This window comes from Kogia breviceps, chromosome 8, assembly GCF_026419965.1.
Source record: "Kogia breviceps isolate mKogBre1 chromosome 8, mKogBre1 haplotype 1, whole genome shotgun sequence".
Taxonomy (NCBI): domain Eukaryota; kingdom Metazoa; phylum Chordata; class Mammalia; order Artiodactyla; family Physeteridae; genus Kogia; species Kogia breviceps.
Genome location: NC_081317.1, coordinates 1,686,112 through 1,708,019, shown reverse-complemented (window position 1 = coordinate 1,708,019; position 21,908 = coordinate 1,686,112). Strand labels below are relative to the sequence as shown.

Sequence of the window (21,908 nt, the reverse complement as noted above, 5' to 3'; positions counted from 1 at the left end):
ACCAGAGAGAAGCCTGCGTGCCACAACTACTGAACCTGCACGCCACAATGAAGATCCCGTGTGCCGCAACTAAGACCCAACGCAGCCAAATAAATATTTTTTAGAAAAGAAAAAGAAAATTCAAGTTCTCAGTGAAGCAGGAACTGTCTGAAACCACATCCACAACGGCCCCCAGATCCATCCTCGAAGCCTGAACCACAGTGACTCCATTTTGATTGTCAAATGCATCCTTTTCTTCAATGGTTAAAGCAGACGCACGTGTTTGAGAGGCCATGAGACAGGCTGTTAGCACAAAGTTCAAGCCAAATCACGTACGAGCCCAAATGACCTCCCCACACCTCAGTGTGTGAACATTTCGTCAGTCACACACACTCTTTTAGCTCTGGGAATTTTCTAGGAATGCCACTGCTGCGTAAATCATGGGGAAAACGTACTCTGCAGTGTTTGTGACTTTATCAAGACACGAGGCCCCTCCTGAGTCAGTCACCAGTGGCAAGCCTCCCCAGCATGTGAGTCAGAATCCCACTCTTGTCTTGGTCTGAATGTGTCAGCCACCAAGAACAGAGGGACTCTGCTCTATAAGGAATGGGCAGCTTCACCTTTTCCTTCTGCGACAGCTGTACCTGAGAATCTCACGTTCCTGCTGTGGCATTAAACTGACTTTTTAAACTAGGCATGTAATTAGGTCACAGTTTCTGGGACCTTCACCACAGACAGTAAAGGAGGCATTCAAGGGTGTCTACTGTAAAGGGAGTGTGAGTCCTAAGGGCTGCAAAGCCCGCTCTCCCCACCATCACCACGCCCCCAGACCCCCGCCCGCCCCTGGCCACCCGTGGGCAGTACCCCACCCCCCAAACCGGGACAGAAGCCTCCAACCCCAGGCTCCGCGGACTGCAACGCAGGCCCCGGCTGCGGAGGCCCCCCCTTGGGCACCTTTCCCACACCGCCAGGGGCCGCCTGAGACCCGCGTGGGGCGCGCAGGAAGAAAAGGTCCTCCAGGAACATCACACCGCAGCGCCACGGGCTGGCTCGTCACAGGTGTCCCCCTGCGGGCAGGTGCGGCGGGCCCACACGGGGAAGGAAACATCATAGGGGCGAGAGCCCAGGCGGGCTGCCAGCCGCCCGGGAGATGCCCAGCTGCTGCGGTCCCCTCCCTCCAACCTGGAGGAAGCGACGTGGAATTGTGTCTGCAGGAGGCTGGCCATCCAGGGAAGTCAAAGGGACAGGATTTCTTTGACCAAAACGAGTGGCCAGTGCACGGGCGTCTGAGAAAGGGGATCTGACCTGCGCACTGATCTTTTCTTACCAAGGGACCCCCTTAAACGTCTGCCGGGAAAGAAGGTGCCCTCGGTGAGTCTGAGGCCCCGTCCGCACCCACACACGTCCGCGCCGGCGCGCACCAGGCCAGCCCCCGGATGGCGCGGCTGGTCAGTTTCTCATTTAAAAACACAGATAATGTTTAAACAAAGCGGCGGCCAGAGACAGGCAGGGCAAGTCCCCGTGGCGCTCAGCTTCCACCGCCGGAGACTCAGGAACGCGGGCCGGCCAGGTGACGGCACGGTCCCTCGACTCCAAGACAGACACGCGAGCCTGCCAAGAAAGCGTCAGCGGGGCGGCAGCAAGCGTCCCGGGTGGGGCGCTGCACGTGCTCTGTGTCGAGAGTGCGAACGTCACCAGGACGCACGCAGCTTCCTCTCTGGCACTGAAATAAGACCGAGACAGAAAATTGGAAAAGGGGAATTTATTTATTAAAGAAAAGTCGTCCGCGAGTTCTTCTACTTAAGTACCCTTGACGTTAACACTTTGGATTGAAACATGCCATCTTTCAAACAACAGGTGGACTCTACAAGCAGTGCCTACAGGTCAATTCAAGTAGCGTTTCAAGAGCCCAGAGGGACACTGGAGGGAGGCGACCCCTTCCCGGGGTGACGGCCTTGTCTGTAAACACCGTCAGGGGCTGGAGGCACGGCCGCGCGTGCTGCCGCCACAGAGGCTTCTCAGCAGGAAGACCCAAGCACGACTGCGGCCTGGAAGCCCAACACCCGGGGGGGCCCCTCCGGCCGCCCTTCCCCCCTCCCCAGCCCAGGGGCACCCTGGGGTCTGCCCGCTCTTCCCAGCCCTCAGCTGGGAGGTAAGAGGCCGCCCTCCTGGGCCCGGCGGCTGGAGCACGCGGCCTACGTGCGGTTCAGGGTCTGGAAAATGCGCGAGATCTGCAGCATGACTGGGCCCGTCTCGGGGTCGTTCATCCACTGGGTGCTGTTCAGCGGGTTCTCGAGCATGTCTTCAAATGCTGCGGGGACAGGATGGGGCTGCCTGAGGGACCGTCCCCCGCAGACCCGGACACGCGGCTGCGGGAACTAAAAGGGACATCCTCTATAGCCAGGGGCCCAGAAACCCCTTCTAGCCGCCACCCAACAGTGTCTAGTCTGCTGATCAAGGGAGCTGACACAGGGCACTGCTGCTGGCAGGGCGGGGCGGCGTGCCCGCGCGCTCACGGGCCCAGCGATTCTGGAAAGCAGTTTGGCACCCGCTACTGGGAATCTTAAAATAGTGACAGCCTGTGTGACTCAGTAACTCCGCTTCCAGTCCTACCCTGACAAAACAGTCAGATGCAGAAAAGACTTACATAAGGATACTGTTGCCAATTTAATAATACCTAATTGGAAAAATCAGAATGTTCAATGTTAAGAAATGACTTAAAAATAAAAAAACTATAGCACATTGAAAATGAGCAGTTCTTTGTAATGAAAACTTTGAATTTCTAAACACTTCCATAAAATGTCCACCCACAAACAGAGGTGCCCCCGGCAAACAGCTCTAGAGCCCAGACACACGCCGGCCGACTCGGTGGAGACTCACCAGCGACCGCAGGGCGGACGGTCGCCCTCGCGTCTGGGAAGCACGGCTCTAAGCCAGCCCTTGTCACGTCCGCCAACGTCGAACCATGTCAGTGAAAGTGGTCCCAAGTTTATGGGCTTCGTGGGAAGCATTTATTCAAGGTGCTCACAGCTGCTCAGGGCCACAGGGCCTCACCGCAGGGCTCAGCGAGAAAGTCTGATTTCATTACGTTTACGACCTGACGCCCACCCCCCCCCACCCCGCCCCACAAGCCCTCCTGATTAAAATCCTCTGCAAACCAGTTAAAAATATCAGAAAGAGAATCCAGAAAGATGACGTGGCATCTGAGAGAACGAAATATACAGTGGATCTAGCAAAATTCCAGAAGGAAGAGAGAGCCGCACAAAACGATGAAAAAAGCATTAAATGTGAAAAACCAGAGATGAAGATTTATCTGAGGAGGGACTTCCTTCTGCACGTCTCGTGCATTGAAAACGAGAAGCGCGGCGTGCGGCCAAGGATGCTCCCAATGTATAAAGAGCCGTTAACAAAGCTCTAAGAGCAACAGGGCAGCTGCAACACGACGGATGGACGATGCACAGGGGACAAGTGAAAGGACGCCAGCGGCCGCAAGGAAAGCGCTCAGAGGAACGGACGGCGCCTCTGGGTCCCTGTGCGAGGAGTCGGGGGGAGGGCGGGCGTCTCAGCCGGACAGAGGCCCCGTCAGCTGTCACGACGCCACCGGGAGCTCAAACGTCTGTATTCTTTGACCGGGTCATCTGACTTCCGGCTACCTGTCCTTAGGGAACAGGAGTTGCACCCCAAGAGGAGGTGCAGTAGGCTTAGGTTCAAAAGCAACGAAACGAAAAACAATCTAAATGACCAGAAATAGGGGAACAGTATTTGTTAAATAACGCGACACGCGTCTATAGAATGAAACACCTGTACCACTAAAACCTCATTTTTACAAGAGTAAAAAAATGCACCAAGAGAAAAGGGATCCGATGGGATGAGAAAATAAGCACGATAAAGTCGCCCTGCAGCATGGCTGCATCTGCTCCAGACCCCGCAGGGCCACCAGAAGGAAACCCACCGATGAGGGAGGGGTGACTTCTACGTCTTCAAGCTTTTCTGTGCTTCCCAAATGTTCTACAATGACTTTTCTACTTCATCTAAAGAGACAAAGGTCATTAAAACTCCTACCGAAAATGCCTTGAGAGAAGTGCGTAGCTGCAGGGGTGCCCACAGGCCGGTGACCTCACAGGCCGGTCATTCTCTCCAGGCGGGGACTTGGCGACGGCAGGAGGCCTGGGACCTGGGGGTGGGCAGGCCCCCGGGCCAGTGTACGTCCTGTCCCGGTCACCGACTCAGAGCCTGCAGACTGGGGGGCACTCACTCCGTGTGGTTTGTTTTAGAAATGGGAGAAACACTTAAGTTAGCAGATGCAACACCACACGGTAATCTCAACAGACAGGGAAAAAGCATCCAGTAAAACTGACCCCGCCTGTCCGTGATTAAGAACTCTCAGGGTCTAAACTGGAGGGAAAGGAGAACTTCCTTAAGATCCAAGTGTATCTTCAGAAATTTAAAAAAAAAAAAAAAAGCCTCCAGCGAATCACACACTCAGTGGTCAGGTACTAAAAGAATCGCTTTAGAGAAGGCTCTGGACAGACCCCAGGTAGCACATATGAATCTCCTGAGGTCGCTCAGGAGCAGGAGGGCGGGAAGACGCTTTCGGTGTGGAAAGGACTGCTGAGCGCCTGGTTCAAAGGATGGAAACAAACTCATGATAAGACACATCACTGAGGTACGGAATCCGGGTACAAAGAGAAAAACCCCCTACTTTATGCCACACACACCTCCAGGTAGATCACAGACTTCAGAAAGAAACTTTAAAACTACTAGAAAAAGATAAAGGTGAAGGTCTTCCTGACCTTGGGATCAGAGGGCTTTCTTTAAAGATTGACGTCATCAATGAAACCGACACATTCGGCTGCATTAAAATACAGGACATCTGTTCATCACAGTGATAGAGAAGCCAGACACCGACGAATGATCTTTGAGATCTAAACGTCTGTTAAAGGGTCAGTGCGTGGCAGGCACGAAGAAGTTTCTGGGTGACAAGACGACGATCCGACAGGGAAAGCAGCCACAAGTCAGGCAGAAGGCCTTGCCCAGCGGAGGTGCTAGAAGAGGCTGAAACTCCGGGAAGGGGCTGGGCCTTAGAGATCGGGGAAATAACCAAGCACACAGAAGCACCGGTGCCTGCCTGGGCGGCTGCTCCGGGAGGGCCAGCCGCAGGGCTATGAGCTGCTGTGGACGGCGGGGGTCGGGGGTGCCCATCCGGGAAAGCAGGCTCCACACACACACGCCTGGGCCCCGCCAGCCCGGCCCGGCGCACAAGGCCCGGGGAAACCGTCCCGCGACAGGCGCGGCCACAGGAGCGCGCAGAGCAGCCCGCAGGCCAGGAGGCCAGGCGGGCACCGTCGGGCAGCAGCGCACCGCGGCCAGCCTCGGCACCGACTTCGTCCACGCGAGGAGGTACTTTACGGCCCTTCAGGAAGTCGGTCCCAGCAGCCGGCCCAGGACACAAGAGGCGGCAACTGAACGGTTTGAGCACACGGACACCCGCGGCAACACGGCTGAGGAAGCGAAGGAGCGGCAGGCGCTCGCGGGGTCGCCACAGCAGGGCGCGGGGGGCGCCCCGGGGACTCCAGGCTAAAGCTGAGCGGCAGGAACACGGTGATTAGTTTTATCGTCACGCTTCAAAGTTACAAAAATTACATGCGCTTTTTTACGTGTATTATATCTCACAGTCTGAACAAATGCCGGAGAAACCCTTACAGAGAGTAAGAGCTACAACCGACCAACAGCTCCTCACACACGGCCCTAACCTGCTGGGCGCTGGCTACACCCTCCCAGACTAGATAATCCACTTTCACTGGTTTTTCACACCTTGAATGGAGTCACCACACAAGAGGCTGTCCCACCACAAGCATGGCCTGATTTCCGGGCCCTACAGTGACTCAGGCTGCAGCGGCCCGGGACCCCGAAGGGGCAGCTGCTGGGGTGTGGCGGCTGTGGTATCTGTGGTATCGCGCGGTGACATCTGTCTGGCGGTCGGGTCCCGCCCTGCACCAGCAGAAAGAAGGCGCACACACCTAGTAAGGTTTTCGGGTTGGTCAGGCCCAGCTGCACCACGGGGTTATCCAGGATGGCCTGAAACAGAGGGCTGTCGGGGTCGATGCCCTTGTCCAGCTCCTCGGGAGAGGGCCTGCGGTCTCCCAGCAGCCACTCGCACTGCGAACACAAGAGCAACAGCCGTTAGTGCCCTCCAGACCCCATCGACCCAAACACTGCAGCCAGGGCTCCCGGTCGGCTCCCAGGGCTGCCCTGACCGTCAGGGGCCTTGACAGAAAAGCAAGCCCAGCCCGGACTCAGGCGCTACACACGTCAGGACGGGCCGCAGAGAGGAAGCACCAGCCTGGCTCTCCTGGCAGATCCTGGCACCGCAGAGCAACGTAACAGCTGCAGCTTCTCCAGGCCCTGAACCGGGCGCCAGCTTCACCCGCCCGAGCGCCGGGAGAAGAAGTTAAGACACGCACCGCACACCTGGGCTCTGTCGCGGGAAGCGGCCCTGGGCGTGAGCGAGCACCTCTTGGCTCATCAGTGACTCGGGAACGGCTGAAGCACAGGCCCACCTCGCCTCCCTGGTTCCTCGGGCCCGACCGGCTCTATTTCCGCGAGCGGACCAGGCTGCCGCCCCCAGCCCCTCCCCAGGCAGCTCTCCACTGGCCGTGGGCGCGTGCGCACGGCATGGGGACCATCTTAGCGCTGGTGTGACGCCGTCACCCACAGAACGTGTTACGTTCTTCTGAAAGGCAAAGCCCAGAATTTGCTCACTATTTAAAGCACTGCGTACTGTTTGGGCCGTCTACCCCGCTGTTCCACTTCAGAAGCAAAGGAACCGACGGCTGCACGGGAAGCTGAGCAAACACGCAGCGCTCGGGACACGCGTGGCGTCACCGCGGCGCGGCCTGGTACTCACGGCGGCGTTCTGCTGGTTGTTGTTCACTCTGAGGGCGTCTATCACTTCCTTTTCATCGAATCCCATCTCCATCAGGGAAACGACGGCCTGGAGGAGAAGCCGCAGGCCTCAGTGCCGTGCTCACGGGGCCCCGGCAGCGAGAGGCTGTCTCACGAGCAGCACCTTGGCAGGGGGTGTTTTAAAGCAACACCACGGGGTTTTCTCTCTCAAGACTCTGTTTCCCTGCAGCTTTACGGAAACACCTCTTGGTTTTCTGAACGACACAGGGGCGGAGCCGGGAGGCGGAGGGCGCACCTGCCCTTGGCCGGAGGCTCGCCTCCCCACCCCAGGCCCTTCGAGGTGCGTCCCCGCGACCGTCTGCACAGACCCGCGTCTCCACAACCTCACGCAGCCCATCCCAGAGGGCTCGTCACCCAGGACGAGCGTCTCAGAGAAAGGTCACATTGGCAACTCCCATTGGAGCGGAGACAAAAACATCAGTGATTTTTGACACACTTTATCTTTAAAAAAAAAAAAATGAAACTAAAATTAATTCTGAACGTATTTAACAAAATTTTAGCTGCAAGTTTAAACACATGCTGCTTTTTGGAGGGAACAATGACCCAAGCGCTCCATGTTTGGGGGGTATGCTTTTTGGACAAAAGTCACATAACGACACATTCCTTCACTTTTACCCTTGACTTTTATTCTACAACCTTTGAAAGGCTCAATTCTGCACAAAAAGGTAAAGGTTTCATCAGAGTTTCAGAGGATTCTCTTAATTCTCTGAAGGTCGGACCGCGCCCTTTAAGGTCCTGACGTCATCTTCCCCCAGCTTTCGCACGGATGTCGGCTGGCCTCGCGCCGCCGGCCCCTCGGGTCAGCACGCGGGTGCTCGTGCGGCCCCGGCACTCTGGCCTCGTGGACACCACCCCTTCCACTGTGCAGTCAGCCTGGACTGTGTCAGAGAGAGCCCAACGGGAGCAGCAGCCGCGGGGTGACCAGGACAGGCGTCCGGCTGCAGCAAACCGCGGGCAGCGCGCACACGAGTCAGCACCTTCTGCTTCGGATCCATCTCCTCCGCCCTCCTGGGCCACTGCCCGTCTCCAGGCCCCGTGAGCGACCGCTGGGAGCAGAGCCCACCAGGCGGTGGTATTTTGATACCAACGCCATATAAAATCGCCCGGAATCTACTCTGAACCCAAGGATAGGACGGCCTTTGCCACTGGTTTCAATAAAAACCATCCTCTCTCCAGACTTCCGTCTCAGCCCAGGAGATGAGGCCCCAGGACACCTGGGGGTGATTCCAGACGCTCCGCCCGCCTTTCTTCCCGGCACTGGGAGAGGGGCCCTGCGCCCACAGGCTCTGCACGGCCACGGTCCTGTCTGCAGCTGGGGGTGTGTGTTAGGAACAGGGGGTGCAAGGCAGCAAAACATCTGTTTGGGTCTCAAGTCCAAGCCCTGCCGTCCAATCCAGTCTCCCTAGGATCTAAACTAACGTCTCGATCCTTATTGGACCATCCCCCTGACTGGTACAGGATCAAAGGCCCTATAGCCCCTCAAGCCTCGACACCCTTTTGGGAAAATGAGCATATTAAGGTGGTCAAGAACGACACCCAGAGGAGGAAAGGCCTTTAAGTCGGTGACCAAGACCGTGACCTACCCGGCAGCGGCCCTGACGAGGCCCACGCAGAAGCTCCACGGGAGAAAGCGTGGAGCCCGACAGCACAAGGACCCACCCCTGGAGAGGCTGCCCTTCCCCAACAGGGGGCCCAAGTGCCAGACCTGGGCTGGGTTTCCCCAAAAGACTGAGCCAACGAGATACACCTCCTTCAGGACCGAGAAACTCGGGACTAAAATAACACAGGTATCTCTGAACACATAGCAGCACTCAAAAAGGGAAAATCCCGAAGAAACAGGAACAGAGGAACAACAAACTGGCCTCCCAGAGGGTGTGCCCGGGGGCACGGGGGGCACAGGCCTCATGAGGGCGGGGCTGGGGCCTGACATCACACACCGGACACCGACCTTGGGTCCACGCAAGGCGGGGGCTGGAGCTTCAGCCCAGGATGCTGAGCAGGGTCTGCATCCCCAGAGAGAGGGGCAGGGGAAGAGCCACACCCCAGCGCCGTGGGTTACACTCTGCATGGCCCAGGAGCCCTACCGGATGATCAGCACGAGAGCTGGCCCCTGACTCGAGGTCCCGCTCAACCCCACAGAAGCCAGCTCTGAATCAACCACAGAGGGCACCCCACGGCCCGGCCACTGTGGAGTCTCACGGAAACGCAAGCCCACAGGTGGACACGAAGGATCGGAGCCCTAGCGCCCGGAGCAGACAGAGCTATGGTCTGAAAAACCAGAGCATCCTCAAAATACAAAAAGCAGCCAAGAAGATTAAATTAAAATTAAACCCCAACGAAAGAAGAGAGCGGTGACAAAGACCAGGGAGACGCAAAAGTATCAAATACGAGGTGACGGTGAGGAGGTGGCCGTAAAGATGCACTCTAAGGTCAGCTGGCCAAGTACGGCCAGAGGCACCGGGGCCCCGGGCCCCTGAACCCCACAGACGCCGGGTTGCCTGGTGGCCGGCAGCCTGACCAGCCTCCCCGCTCACAAGATGGTCCCACGAGGTGGGCGGGTGACCCTCCAGCCTCTGGGCAGCACCCCCGACCAACCCCTCGGCTCGAGGACACGTACGATACGGACAGGACCCGATCGCGAGTTCTCAGAAGATGATGGGTGTGCGGACTGACCGTCCGGAGGGAAACACAGCCACCTGGATGCCAGCGAGGAAAACGTCAAGCTGAACCCGGGGACTCCAGGGGCCCCAGGCCTGTGTGCAGACTCCTCCCCCCGCCTCGCTCCCTGCAGGGCCGGGGCTCAGCCCGCGGTCGCCAACGTGGCCGCAGCTTCCTCTGCACGACGCGGCCTCGGGAGAACCTGCACCCCTACCTGCCCGACCCAGGCCTGTCAACACGTACCCGGGCGTCTGCGCGGAACTCCCGTTTCCTCCGGATCTTCTTGAAGATCTCCGTCAGCTCGTCTCTGGCCTCCTCGTCCTCCGCGCCGGTCCCGACGGCAGCGGCGGGGGCGGCCTCGGCGCCCACCTCTCCCTGCGAGGCCGGGCCCGCAAGCGGCGTGTCTATGGTGGGGTCTTCTGCGTGCTCAATGAGCCACTCCATGGCCTGGGGCACCGACATGCTGCAAGGTAAGACGGGCTCTGTGCAGCACCCCCAGGCCAGGGAGCCAGGGCCTCTGTTTCCCCAAGAAAAGCCTCTCCGACTTCATGGATTCCCTAGCACGAGCTGCCGACCCCTGTAATGAGAATCTAGCATGTCTGGAGCTCTGGCCCTGCCCCAAACTGCCCTGAGGCCCCGGCCAGAACACGGAAACACACGGGCAAAGTAAAGGAAACCAAACCCGGGAGGTACACACGAGAGTCTGGGTCCAAAGCGAAAAAGAACACAGCCCGCTGACCATACGTCAGTTACAGACGATCTATTTCAGATCTGAACATAAACGAAGGGCAAGTAACTAGAAACAAGAAACTACAGGAGACTACTGAGGACACCACCACGTACACTTCTGGCGTCGACCACGGCCCTGCGGTGAACAGGCTTCGATTTGAGTTCCCACAAAACAACAGCCCGGTGAAAGGCACAGAACCACCACCTTACGTCACATTCCCAACACGCGAGTCAATCTCCAACTGCCCTGAAACACCTGGAGATGCCCACTCAAGTTACTTCCGGGACACGCATTCCAGGTCCTCTTGAAACACTCACACGTATTGGAAACAATCCAATCAAAGGGCTTGGGCCCCACGGGGGACCCCCCCCCCGAGACCAACGCTGCCGCGTCCGGCGAGGGAGCACGCACCGGCTCAGCCGCAGCGCCTTCGCGGCTCTGCTCTCGGGAAAGCCCATCTCCGTGAGCTGCCGCAGGGCCGCCTCGTCCACACGGCCGTCCTCGTCCTCGTCCAGCATGGCTGCGGGCAAGACACGGCCCCGTGAGGGCCTCAGGCACCACCCGGCCGCGAGAGGGCCGCCGCGGTGCCTGAGCACCAGGCGTTCGTGGCAAACCTCTCACAGCTCAGAGAACCCGAGAGAGGCCCATCCGCCGTCGTCTGCGTAGACACGGGACGGCGGTGAGAGCGCTTCACCAAGCCTCCGCCTACCGGCCCTTTCCGGGTGCAAGGAACGGCCGAGGGTAAGCGTCCACCCTGGGGCTTGCTCCTACCGTTCGCCTTCTTAAATAATTCCACCGCGTCCGGGTTCAGCGCCAGCAACTTCTGTGCCACCTCGATGAGAGACACCAAGATTTTCCGGAGCTCCGTCTGGAACTGCAGAGAGAGGAAAAGACGCCGACAAAGCTACTTGGATCTGAGACGACATGCCCTGTCCTAAAATTCCAGCCCTGTGAGGCACACGATGTCCAGGTAACTGAGGAGAGCAGGAACGAGGCGTCTCAGGAGGGCGGGAAGGGGAGGCTCTGGCTGGCACGGACGGGCTGTGACACGGCCTCCTGCCGGTGACACAGACACACACACACCTGGAGATGTCGCTCAGCCCTCCAGCCCACGAGGAAGGCGCCTGGCCCACTGGTCACCAAGTGAGCCGAGAGCCCTCCTCTGGCTTCACTGAAGAAAAGTGACTCATTCCGCGGGCTCCACAGACAGAGGTCTCTAATTTTCACCTGCAGCCGATTCATCTTCTCAAAAATGGGGCAGCTGGGAATGTCATTAGAACCCGCCCCCCACCCGCTCCCTCCCCCAACCCCCACAAGTCTCGGCCGTCGTGAGAGACACACACACACACACACACAGGCTGGGAAGAGTCAGGTGTGCCCGGGTTCCAGTGCCCTGATCAACAAGGAACTCTCTGGAAGAGACCCCGGAGAGGCGTGTTCCTGAACCGAACCGGCCTGAGGCGGAGACCTTCGACTGGCCCTCAGTCCCGGGGCGGCCGTCCCCCACTCCTGCCCAGCCCTCCCCCGGGAACACGGGAAGCACTCAGCTTTGTTCACTCGGAACTTTCCCATCCAAGACAAACAAGAGTCAGATTTCTTTCTGAAAGCTTTTTACCAAACTCAGGACAAAACTAACATTTTTCCCATAGTATCTATCCTTTCGGTCCTCCCTTTCAACGCCTTTTCAAACTTTTTATTTTCAATTAATTTGTTTACAAGAAGCTCCAAAAGAGTGCACAGAGTTCCCGTGTCCCCTTCGCCCAGCTCGCCACGGGCTTCCAGGAACTCCCGCAGCCCCACGCGGTGGCAAAGGCTCCCAGGCGGTGGCCGCGGGCCCCGCGGGCACTCACGTCTCTCATGTTGGTCTGCACCACGGCGCGGTCCATGTTGTAGGAGGGCAGGCTGGCGGTGGCTCGGAAGATAGCATCTCTATCCGGGGCTTTCTGCTCTTGTTTTTTCTAACCCAGAAAAGTAATTGGAAAGTCAGAAATGAGTAAACAGCAACAAAAGGCAAGATTACGTTTGCTGCAAAAAGAGCTCTAACCAGGGAAAGAACGAGTGTCCTTGGCAGCTGAAGCCATACACCCCTTGATGAGCAGGGAGGCTTCCGGAGAGCTCTGTGCGTGGCCTCAGTGACAGTCAGTGGACACAACTGCAGCCTGCTGGCGCCAGAGCGTGGCCGTGCGGGACACAGGGAAGACAGACACTGTCTCCTGTGGCCACAGAATGACCATCACACGGGAGTGACGGCTGGGGGGGTGATCGCAGAGGACCACGCAGACTGGCCGAAGACACGCACTCACCTTTGCTCCTTCTGGAACCCCCGCATGCGACGGCGGAGGAACAGAGATGGCAGAAACAGAAAAAATAAAGGAAATAAAACTGGGAGAGACGGCACCGAATTCTCAGAGGACGGCAGACAGCTGCAAGGGTGAGGAGAGCTCCGTGGAGACCGAGTGCGTGGAGGGCGGCCCGGCCGACCCCGGGGCCCGAGGGCCACGCCGGAGGGGGTGGGGTCGGGAGGGGAGCGAGCTGCAGGAGCCGAGAAGCCCCGCGTCCCGGAGCCCAGGGAGCAGAGGCGCTGTCCTAGCCCCGGACGGCAGGCCCAGCCTCACGCCACTCGGCTCCCGCGACACCGCGCAGGAGGGGCAGCCGCAGGTGTGGGTGGCACGGCCCGCCAGGCACAGGGCAGCCGGTGACCTCCCAGGGCCTCTGACGGGGACGTGAGGAAAGCCTGCGACGGGAACGACAGAGACCGAGACAGGAGCAGGAAAAGTAAAAGAGGGAGAAGGAAAGAGAGGAGCTTGCAAAGAGAGAGCTCTGTAACGCGGCACTCAGAGGACCAGGAGCACGACAGGATGCTACGGAAGGTAATGTGGGAACAAGCATCTAACTGGAAAATTTAAAAATCTCTCAGAAAGCAGGGCCAGCATCCAACAGGAGGTCCAGAAAGAGAAAAGACAAAACGAGGGGAGGAAATCAACCAAAACAATCCAGAAAACTTCCAGAAACTCCAGCTTCAACGTGCCAGGCACAGTGAATGGGGAAAGACGTGCATCAAAGCGAACCATGAAATTTCAGACCTCTGAAGAGTGATCAGGAGATCGATCCTAAAATCCCCAGATGGAATCATGGAGGAGGAAGCGGACCGCGCACAGAGGAAGGAGAAGCAGAGCCGACCGGCTCCCACCCGCCACACAGACACCTTGGAGGCAGGGCCAAGACCTCCGTCACGCACGCGGCTGGCGCTCGCTCAGCAGCCACCGAACGCTGGAGGCAGGGCCTCCAGACCTCCTCCTCTTCCTCGACGCTAGAGGGGGTCTGGTCCCACCAAACCAAGAACAAGTCAAGAGCAAGACACTCAATTCCACAGCAGGCATAAGGCGAAGACGGTTCCAGGACACCCCGCGACCCCGCTCCTGGCGATGGCGGCTGCACAGCCCTGGGCCTGTGAGCGGGTGGGTTTCACTCCGGGGTTAGGTCACATCACGGGGCACAGCGACTTGAAGCACGTGACCCTCGGGAGGCCTGACCTAATCAGGCGAGCCCTGAATCAGGACGGCGCTGACTCTGGCCATCAAATTCCAAGCAAGAGGGATCCAACGCGTGAGACCTCCCGCGGTTGGCTCTGCAGACGCCCTCCAGGGGCCAAGCGGGGCGCCGGCTCACAGCCAGCAGGAAAACAGGACCCCAACCCTCCAAACCGCAGGAACTGGATTCCGCCAAACACCTGAAAGAGCTGGAAGCAGAGCCTCCCCAGAGCCTCCAGAGAGGGAGGCAGACCTGACAGCAACTCCCGAGCTCAGGGCCCAGCTGAGCCCACCCTCCGTGGACCCAGTGAGGAGTGTGCCCCCCGGGGCTGCTCCGAGCCCGCAGGCCTGCGGTCAGGGAACACGCAGACACGGGGGACGCGGGGGGACCGGCACAGAGGGAGGCGGGCCGGCCCGGGCTGCACAGCTGACGCGGGTGGACGGACGGCAGGGTCTGACGGGCAAATCCCGGGACGTGGACGCGGCAGGTGGCCTCACACCTGTGACCCTGCTTTCAGAGGGGTTTATCAATTTGGGTACAGAATCTGAAATATCAGTGATAAGCCTACAGAGAACAAAGAAAACAAGGAAGCAGTTACTGACTCCAGGGAAAACAAAATTCTACATAAAAGAAAGGGCAGCTAACCTTGGCAAACTGCTCACTGCAGAAAGCAACACGTACACGACAGTAACACCAACGGGGCTCTGAATCTCTGACCGACGTTACGACCTGACGCTCGCGGCAAGGGCTGCGGGGAGGCTGGGGGAGGGGCCCCCAGACCACCAAGCAGCAGCCGGGAGCGTCTACAGTTGAGAATCCAAGAAATAACACTAAGACGCGTTGTTTAGAAATCAGAAGGAGAATCACAGTCGAAAGAATTACGAGTGGTTGCCTTTCGAGTGCGTGACTCAGGACGGATAGGAGGCTGCTGACTTATTAGAACGTCTGTACTATTATTTGACGTTCTAAATACACAGGCTACTTCGACTTTAAAAACTAATAATAATTCACAGAAACGGACGTTAACACCTTACAATAAATAGAACAAAAGGTGAGGGCCACAGCCCTGCAAGTTGCCCAGAGCCGTGGGGGTGACGGGAACCCGCTGTCCACACAGTCACCAAGGTTCACGTGGTTGCCAACGACCAAGGTGGTAACCCGAGAACCGGGCCCACCCAGCAGTTCTGGGAACCGGCTGACTCAGGGGCAGGCCCAGACGGAGTGAGCAGCCGTGCCCGCAGCCTGCCATGCCGAGGCAGGTGTGGCTGCAGATAAGAAGGGCCTCCTCCCCGCCGCCTGTCCCACAGGAGACCCAAAATAGCTCGTTCCGCCACCAGGCCTGGGGCCCGGGCCAGAGTCTGGCCTGCCTCCTCCGGGGTGAATGCTCCCGAGCGTCGCGAAGCCTAAGAAAGCAACTCTACCCCCGGAGCCAAGCGAAGACGGGCGCTAACGTGGCCGCCCCCGGCTCGGCACCGCTCGGTCCCGGGCACCTGGCCTCAGGGCAGAAAAAGGCCTGTTGACAGGGTAAACCTTCCCTGCACAGATGAGCCTCCTGAAGCGGGCTTTCTGAGGAGGGAGCTTCCCGGGCGGCCGCCGCACAGGTAGTGGCCGGCACGGTCTCCCCAGGGCGCCCGCATCAGAGGGAAGACCCGGCCGGCGGCGCCTCCGAGGACCGACCCCGCGACGGCCAGCGCTCCCGGGGGCCTTCACTGCCGCCCCTGCGCCCGCCTTCCTTGTCTTGTGGGTGGTCTTTGGCGACCTCCTCACTTTCTTCTGTCAGGACCTGCTCGAGGAGAGGAGGGACGGGAGCTCAAGATCCAACCCGACCCCGAGAACGCGCCGCAGTCTCCTCTCCGCGGCCCCAAAAGCAGAGCCGGTCATCAGACCAGCGACCAGGAAAGGTGGGGGTCAACGGCCAACCGGCCACAACAGAAACCCCCACGGCCACACCTCCTGTGACCACGGGGCCGGCAGGGTCCGCAGACAAGCAGCGTACGGATGTTTCTCTTCAAGTCTTCAGTGCGGGAGACCCGCCCCCCACAGGGGCATATCCACCCCCAAACTCTGAAACTTACCTGTTCTTCTGCCGAGACTTCAGCCATCTTGGGGAGCGGGGCTGGAGCTCGCTTTTTGATCAGCAATAAGACATCTGGGGAAAAAACGTCCACCGGGCTGGTTATTATTTTACAACCGTAAAGTGGCATAAAGGGTGCCCGGTGACCCAAGTACCAAAAAGCAGGGGCTCCCCTGGCTCTCTCCACGGAGCATCCACGCACGCCCCAGCCCTCCTTCGGCTCCCGTGTCCGCCGCCCCTGCTCACCTACAGGCTCAGGCCCGGCAGGAACCTGGCTGAGGGTCACCAGAGGGGACCAGCATTCTCGTTTTAAGGGCTTTTTTGTTTTGAAAGCCTGTGAGGTTGGAGCGTCTGGTCCGACCTCAGAGCTCAGCCTGGGCTGTGATGCGGCCACAGTCCACAACGTGCTCGGCGCCCGGCTGGCTCCGGGCCTGCCAGCCAGACGCTACGGAGGGCCTGCAGAGGCTATTCCAGTTTCTCCGAAACAGACCTCTTAAGGGAATCCCACAATTACTATCGTGCTTTGAAAGACAAGAAAACCAACGTTGTCTCCGCAAGCGCCTCCACGCACGGGCCTCTGAGTGAACAGACGGCTGTGGGCACGTCAACAGCATCTCCCCAGATGCGTCTGAAACCACCGCCACGGTCGTACTCTCCAGCCCCCAAAATAAAGCCTGCGGCAGCTCTGGAGACCTTGGTTTCACTTGGAAAGAGAATTAATAACAAAGTGCAATTTGGTTTCTCAGACGTGCGCTGCTCGTTCAGCCTCAGCGTCTGCTGTTTTATTCCAGGGCGCGCACTTTGTCTCAACAGAGGAAAATGAAACCGTGTCACCGGCCCGTCTCCCTGCTCAGCGCCACTCGGGACGTCCTCACTGAGGGTGCTGCACCCTCGCCCACTCCCGGCCCGCGAGGCGCCCTCACCTTCGTCCTGGACGTTCTCCTCCAGGAGTGTCTTGGTGTCACTCAGCACCCTCTCCGAGGCGGCGTGTATTAATTTGTGATGGGTCACACTCTTGGGGTCTTCTAAGCTCCCGTGAGCGCACTGGAGGAAAAAACCAAAGACATTGTTTCAAGACAGCATATCAATTAATCACGACAGCAGTAACACAGGACCTGACACCCGAAGCCGCACCAAGAATTTACTGGTTTTCTTACTAGCTAAGAAATTAAAGCAGAGGTGAAACCAGAGGATCCCTGGCAACGGTGGAAGCCAAAGAAAACGCCACAGCACCTGGTCCCCGAGGGCAGCACCCGGCCACCGACCCGCCAAGTGCTCCCAAACAGCCTCACGGCTCTGACACAGAACGCCCTGCTGGTCATTAGTGGCTACCCGACTTGCTTCCTTACTCTAGAGATACCTGGAGAGTGATTTAAAAGTGAAAATAGCAGGGCCGTCGTTTCCCAAGAACCTAAAGATTTAAGTATGATTTGTGCACTTGTTTCCCTCCTTCCTAGGCAAACGAGAGGGAGCCGAGAGAGAGACACGGCAGAGAGAGGAGGCCGGTCCACGGGGGCAAGAAATCGGGGCCTGACCGCTTAAACACCCACAAAACCCTGAGCAGACACGACTAGCCTCAGCTCGGCCCCCAGCTCACCAAGCGACGGCCAGAGACCCCAAAGCAAGCTACAGATGTGGCTGGCGGGGCCCCTCCTGGGAGCCCGGAGGGGGTCACCTGGCACGTGGTTGCGTCCCACTGGTCAGCGGCCCACAAGCCCCAGAACACACACTGAGGGGGTGATGCTGGAGTCCACGCTGGAGGGAGGCGGCTGCGACGCTGGGGACATGGCCACCCCAGGGTCCCGGTGCCAGCGCCCTCACAGCCTTCCTCAGTTAAGCGGGGCCGCCTTACCACCGCCCTCTGCCACCAAAGGTGCCCTGCACACGTCACTGCCCAGCCGAAGAGAGAAGCTAAGCCTGTACTTCACCTCTCAACACTGGCGTTGTAAGAGCAACTGGAGTTTTCAGCAAGCTAACACTGAAAACAGGAAAGACGGATCGTAAGGGCTTCAGGGCTGTCACAGATGCTCACAGAACTGGGGCGGGGGGGGGACAAAAGTGGAATCCAGCCAATAGGAGGACACGCTCTGACCACTTATGACAGAGAACAACCCCTCCCTGGCATCCCACAATGGCTCCGCTCCCAGAAGTACTGGCTGTGCTGCTTCTAACTCTAAAATGTGCAGGCGAGCTGATTTGCCAAGTTCATGATACAGTCTATGGAACACAATTTTCCAAAATAAGCCTCATGCTGTGGCTCCTGAAGAAAAGTGTACTCTGCAGCGCGTCAACAGGCGCCAGGAACAAAACATAAGCGTGAGTCACTGTACTATGCATGATTACTTCATTCTTTGTTCTCAGCAGAAGCAATGGAGCAAGCTGGGCTGTGAGAGCAAAAAGCCCATCGCTGGAGGCGGGGGAGGCTCTGACACCCAGTGAACCGCTTCCTCCCCAGAAGAGCAGAGACTAGTTTCTCTTACCCTTGATGTCACGTGTCATTTGAAGATACACCTTCATGTGATACTGGCAATTTCATGCAGGTTTACCACACACAGAGAACCCCTACCGCATCGCGGATGTAACTCTCTTAAAATCATAAGCCTCCTGTTACACAAGACGGTTTACTTTGCCCCTTCCTCCAAGCCTGGGCTAGAGACCACCGTGGTGGTCCCAATCCATATAATACCAAGAAGGGAAAGGATACAACAGCAATCCATTTCTGTAAGAGCTACGATAATATACCTTCAATCATAAAGCAACTTTATTAATTAAAAATATATACATGATAAAAAAGGATAAAAAATAATAAAACTCCCAGGAGTACCGTGGGGGGAAGAAACCCAGAGTCCCCTCAAGGTAGAGGGGAAAGAGGAAGGAAAAAAGAAGGCACCAAGGGAAACCCGGGAAGGAGGAACAGAAGCGAAGCAGCGACACCGTTCAGGGACTGGTTTCCAGGGTGACATACAAGTCCACAACTGGAGAACTCTCTTTCCTAACTGGTGCCTGCTGATTGGCTCATGAGGCGGCGACCGCCGCCTGCAGAAAGGGAGGGGCCCGGAGGTGGGAGTGCTTCCTGCCAGCTCGGCTCTGAGTCCTATAATTTACGTCGGCTCTTTGGTTGTGAAACTCCCCTGCTGCTCGGGTCTCCGTACCTGGAGAGACTACAGAGTGGATAAAATCTCAGGTCAAAGCAGGGTAATGCCAGAAAACACCCCAAACGACACATCCCAACAGCGACGGGAACATAGTAATAAGCGTAACGCGGATACTGGCGGATACTCGCTAACCCTGAGAGCCCCGAAACTCCTCAGCAAGCGTCCGTGAATCAAAGCGCTCTCACCTCGCTCCCCTCCATAAAACAACGTTAGGGGGGCTTCCCTGGTGGCGCAGCGGTTGAGAGTCCGCCTGCCGATGCAGGGGACGCGGGTTCGAGCTCCGGTCCGGGAAGATCCCACGTGCCGCGGAGCGGCAGGGCCCGTGAGCCGTGGCCGCTGAGCCTGCGCGTCCGGAGCCTGTGCTCCGCAGCGGGAGAGGCTGCAACAGTGAGAGGCCCGCGTACCGCAAAAAAAAAAAAAAAACTATACTTCAATAAAAAAGTTTTCTGGGCTTCCCTGGTGGGGCAGTGGTTGGGAGTCCGCCTGCCGATGCAGGGGACACGGGTTCGTGCCCCGGTCCGGGAAGATCCCACATGCCGCGGAGCGGCTGGGCCCGTGAGCCATGGCCGCTGAGCCTGCGCATCCGGAGCCTGTGCTCCGCAACGGGAGAGGCCACAACGGTGAGAGGCCCGCGTACAACTACAAAAAAAAAAACCGTAAGGACAGCTGCGCCAATCCTTACCATCAGTGAGTTTACCTCAGCGCCACACCAACTTACCCACTCGCTTCTCCTGGCCCGACTCAGCAGGTGACACGCCACGGCCACACACTTCTGGATTGACAATCTTTTTCCGTTTACAGGCATGCCTCGTTTTAGTGTGCTTTGCTTTATTTCGCTTCACAGATACTGTGTTTTCTACAAACTAAAGGTTTGTGGCAACCTTGTGCTGAACAAGTCTATTGGTGCCATTTTTCCAACAGCATTATTTTTTAATTAAGATATGTACATTGCTTTTTTAGACATAATGCCGTTGCACACATAATAGACTATAGCGTGAACTTAACTTTTATATGCACTGGGAAATCAAAAAATTCGTGCGATTAGCTTTATTGCGCCGGTCGCTTTGTCGTGGGGGTCTGGAACGGAACCCGCACTATCTCAGCAGTGTGCTGGTATTAATCCACACGTTTGTTATGGGCCCACCAAGAGTCTGGCCCTGGGTGTGTGAATACAAATCCAGCCCTCAAGGAACTTCCGTCCTGAGTGGGTGAGACACAGCACCTCAGGGAGGTTTTTAAAAAATGTACTGGACAAGCAACGAGCCCGGCTCTAAGAACCTGCATGCTCATGGAGCTCCCAGCCTTGCAGCTTACTGCTGTCGTGGCGGTTTTCTAGATGGTGAAATCACCTGACTGGCTCAGAAGTAAAAGAAGAAAGCAGCCAAGTGTGTGAGCCTGGCTCCCCCTCCCCCCTGATGTGAGACTGAGACCGTTATTCACATCCAGCGAGTTTCAGAAGGGGACGCAACCAGAGCGCTCCCTGGCCTGCCGTCTGACAGGTACAGAACCGCCCCACAGAAGCATACTCCCAAGAGGGACCCAACAGTACTTTACAGGCAGTCACTAGAACAATAACTGTAAGTTTATTCTTGGAGGCCACACTAATAGATACATCACTTATCACATGGAATGCACACGACGAGGCTGTGGCCTCTTTGTCCTAAATTCCGACATGGAGACACTAGATGGTGCAAAGGATCGAGTTTCCTTAGGCAGCCAGTTTAGATAGATGTCTTGGCCTGCCTTACGAAGTCGAGAAGCTTACAGAGGTAAAGCCAAGAGCTAGTTCCCAAAACTAGCAACCTAAGGAACTGGACAAGGAATATTTCGTGGGAACAAATTTTAGAAAGTGGCCCTCTCGGCGAGAAACCCCTTCTCCCGGACCGACCCACGCAAACGCTGTAAAGGCCGCCGGTAAGCACGGGCGCAGGGACGAGCCCCGCGGCCTCACTGTTGTAAGGGATTCCAGCTACGGGGCACCAGTGGCCAGGGCCAGGCCCCGGCCCCCATGCCAGCCCCAGGAAGCAGCTCCAAGCGGCCGGCTCCGCAGGTCAGGAGAAGGCGCCTCTCCCGTGGGTCCCTACTTCCTCGGGCACTAATTCCCAGCTCCGGGAACCGCACCGCGGCACCAAGCGCGGATGCTGGAAACGCTAGAGGCCGCGCTCTGGCGGCGACTTCGCCTCTCCCAGCCTGCGCTCCCGACGCGCCCCGCCGCCCGGGCTGTCGTCGGAGTTAAACCAGAGAAGAGAGGGTAAAGCGCCCAGCCTGGGACCCGGCTCGCGGAGGCGCGTCCAGAGGGTGTCGGGGGCGGCCGGGAAAAGGGGCGGAGGGAGGGGGAGGCCTGGAGCCGCGGCCGGCCTTACGTGCTTAAGGCAGCGCTCCTTGAGCTTCTCCACCGAGGTGTCCTCGGTCGTCTCCTCCAGCCACTCGGCGCCGTCGGACGCGCAGACGTGCAGCCGCAGCACCTTGCCCGCGAAGATCTTCTCCTCCTGCACGAACATCGCGCCGCCGTCGCCGCCGCCGGGGCCTGCGCCCGCGCTCCCGCCGCCCGGGCCCTGAAGGTCACCGGGGCGGGCCGGGGGCGGGGCCAGGCCGCCCGCGCGCTCCCTCTCTGGCCGCCGCCGCCGCCGCCCCGCCCCGCCCCGGCTCCCGTCTGCCGGCCGGCCGCCACTCGCCGCGACCCGAGCAGTCGCTGCGCCCCGCCGCCTAGCCGCCGGGGGCGCGCTGCCGCCGCCGCGCAGGAAGTGCGTCACGGGCCGCGCCCGGAGCACTCCGGGAAATGTGGTTTTCCGGCGGCCGCCTCGGCGGCGGCGCC

General features: G+C 58.4%; 1 protein-coding gene and 1 long non-coding RNA gene across 4 annotated transcripts; both read right to left on the bottom strand.

Annotated features, from left to right (window-relative positions):
• Positions 1–1,726: 1,726 nt before the first annotated feature.
• UBAC1 (UBA domain containing 1) lies at positions 1,727–21,665 on the bottom strand. Of its 3 annotated transcripts, XM_067040327.1 has the most exons (11): positions 21,457–21,661; positions 16,862–16,982; positions 15,940–16,013; positions 12,184–12,291; positions 11,105–11,207; positions 10,745–10,853; positions 9,847–10,066; positions 6,887–6,973; positions 6,000–6,138; positions 2,627–2,656; positions 1,727–2,290 (listed from the first exon to the last, which is right to left on the bottom strand). In XM_067040327.1, the coding sequence occupies exons 1-11, from the start codon at positions 21,592–21,594 to the stop codon at positions 2,175–2,177; spliced, it is 1,245 nt and encodes a 414-aa protein (XP_066896428.1). In that variant the 5' UTR covers positions 21,595–21,661; the 3' UTR covers positions 1,727–2,174. The 3 variants fall into 3 exon arrangements, with proteins under 3 accessions (XP_066896428.1, XP_058926875.1, XP_066896427.1); XM_059070892.2 differs by lacking the exon at positions 2,627–2,656 and having other exon boundaries at positions 21,457–21,665; XM_067040326.1 differs by lacking the exons at positions 1,727–2,290; positions 2,627–2,656 and adding an exon at positions 4,654–5,562 and having other exon boundaries at positions 5,794–6,138; positions 21,457–21,662.
• LOC136794691 (uncharacterized) lies at positions 18,655–21,447 on the bottom strand. The gene is made up of 2 exons (XR_010841796.1): positions 19,279–21,447; positions 18,655–19,099 (listed from the first exon to the last, which is right to left on the bottom strand). It is a non-coding gene; the product is annotated as an uncharacterized lncRNA (long non-coding RNA).
• Positions 21,666–21,908: the final 243 nt, after the last annotated feature.

Excerpts from the sequence above, each read along its gene's own strand:
- UBAC1 (XM_067040326.1), bottom strand. The coding sequence starts at position 21,594 with ATGTTCGTGCAGGAGGAGAAGATCTTCGCGGGCAAGGTGCTGCGGCTG. Across the intron at positions 11,208-12,183 it reads TGCAGACCAACATGAGAGAC|TTCCAGACGGAGCTCCGGAA; the intron begins GTGAGTGCCCGC and ends CTCTCTCTGCAG. Across the intron at positions 6,139-6,886 it reads ACAACCAGCAGAACGCCGCC|TGCGAGTGGCTGCTGGGAGA; the intron begins GTGAGTACCAGG and ends TTGTGTTCGCAG.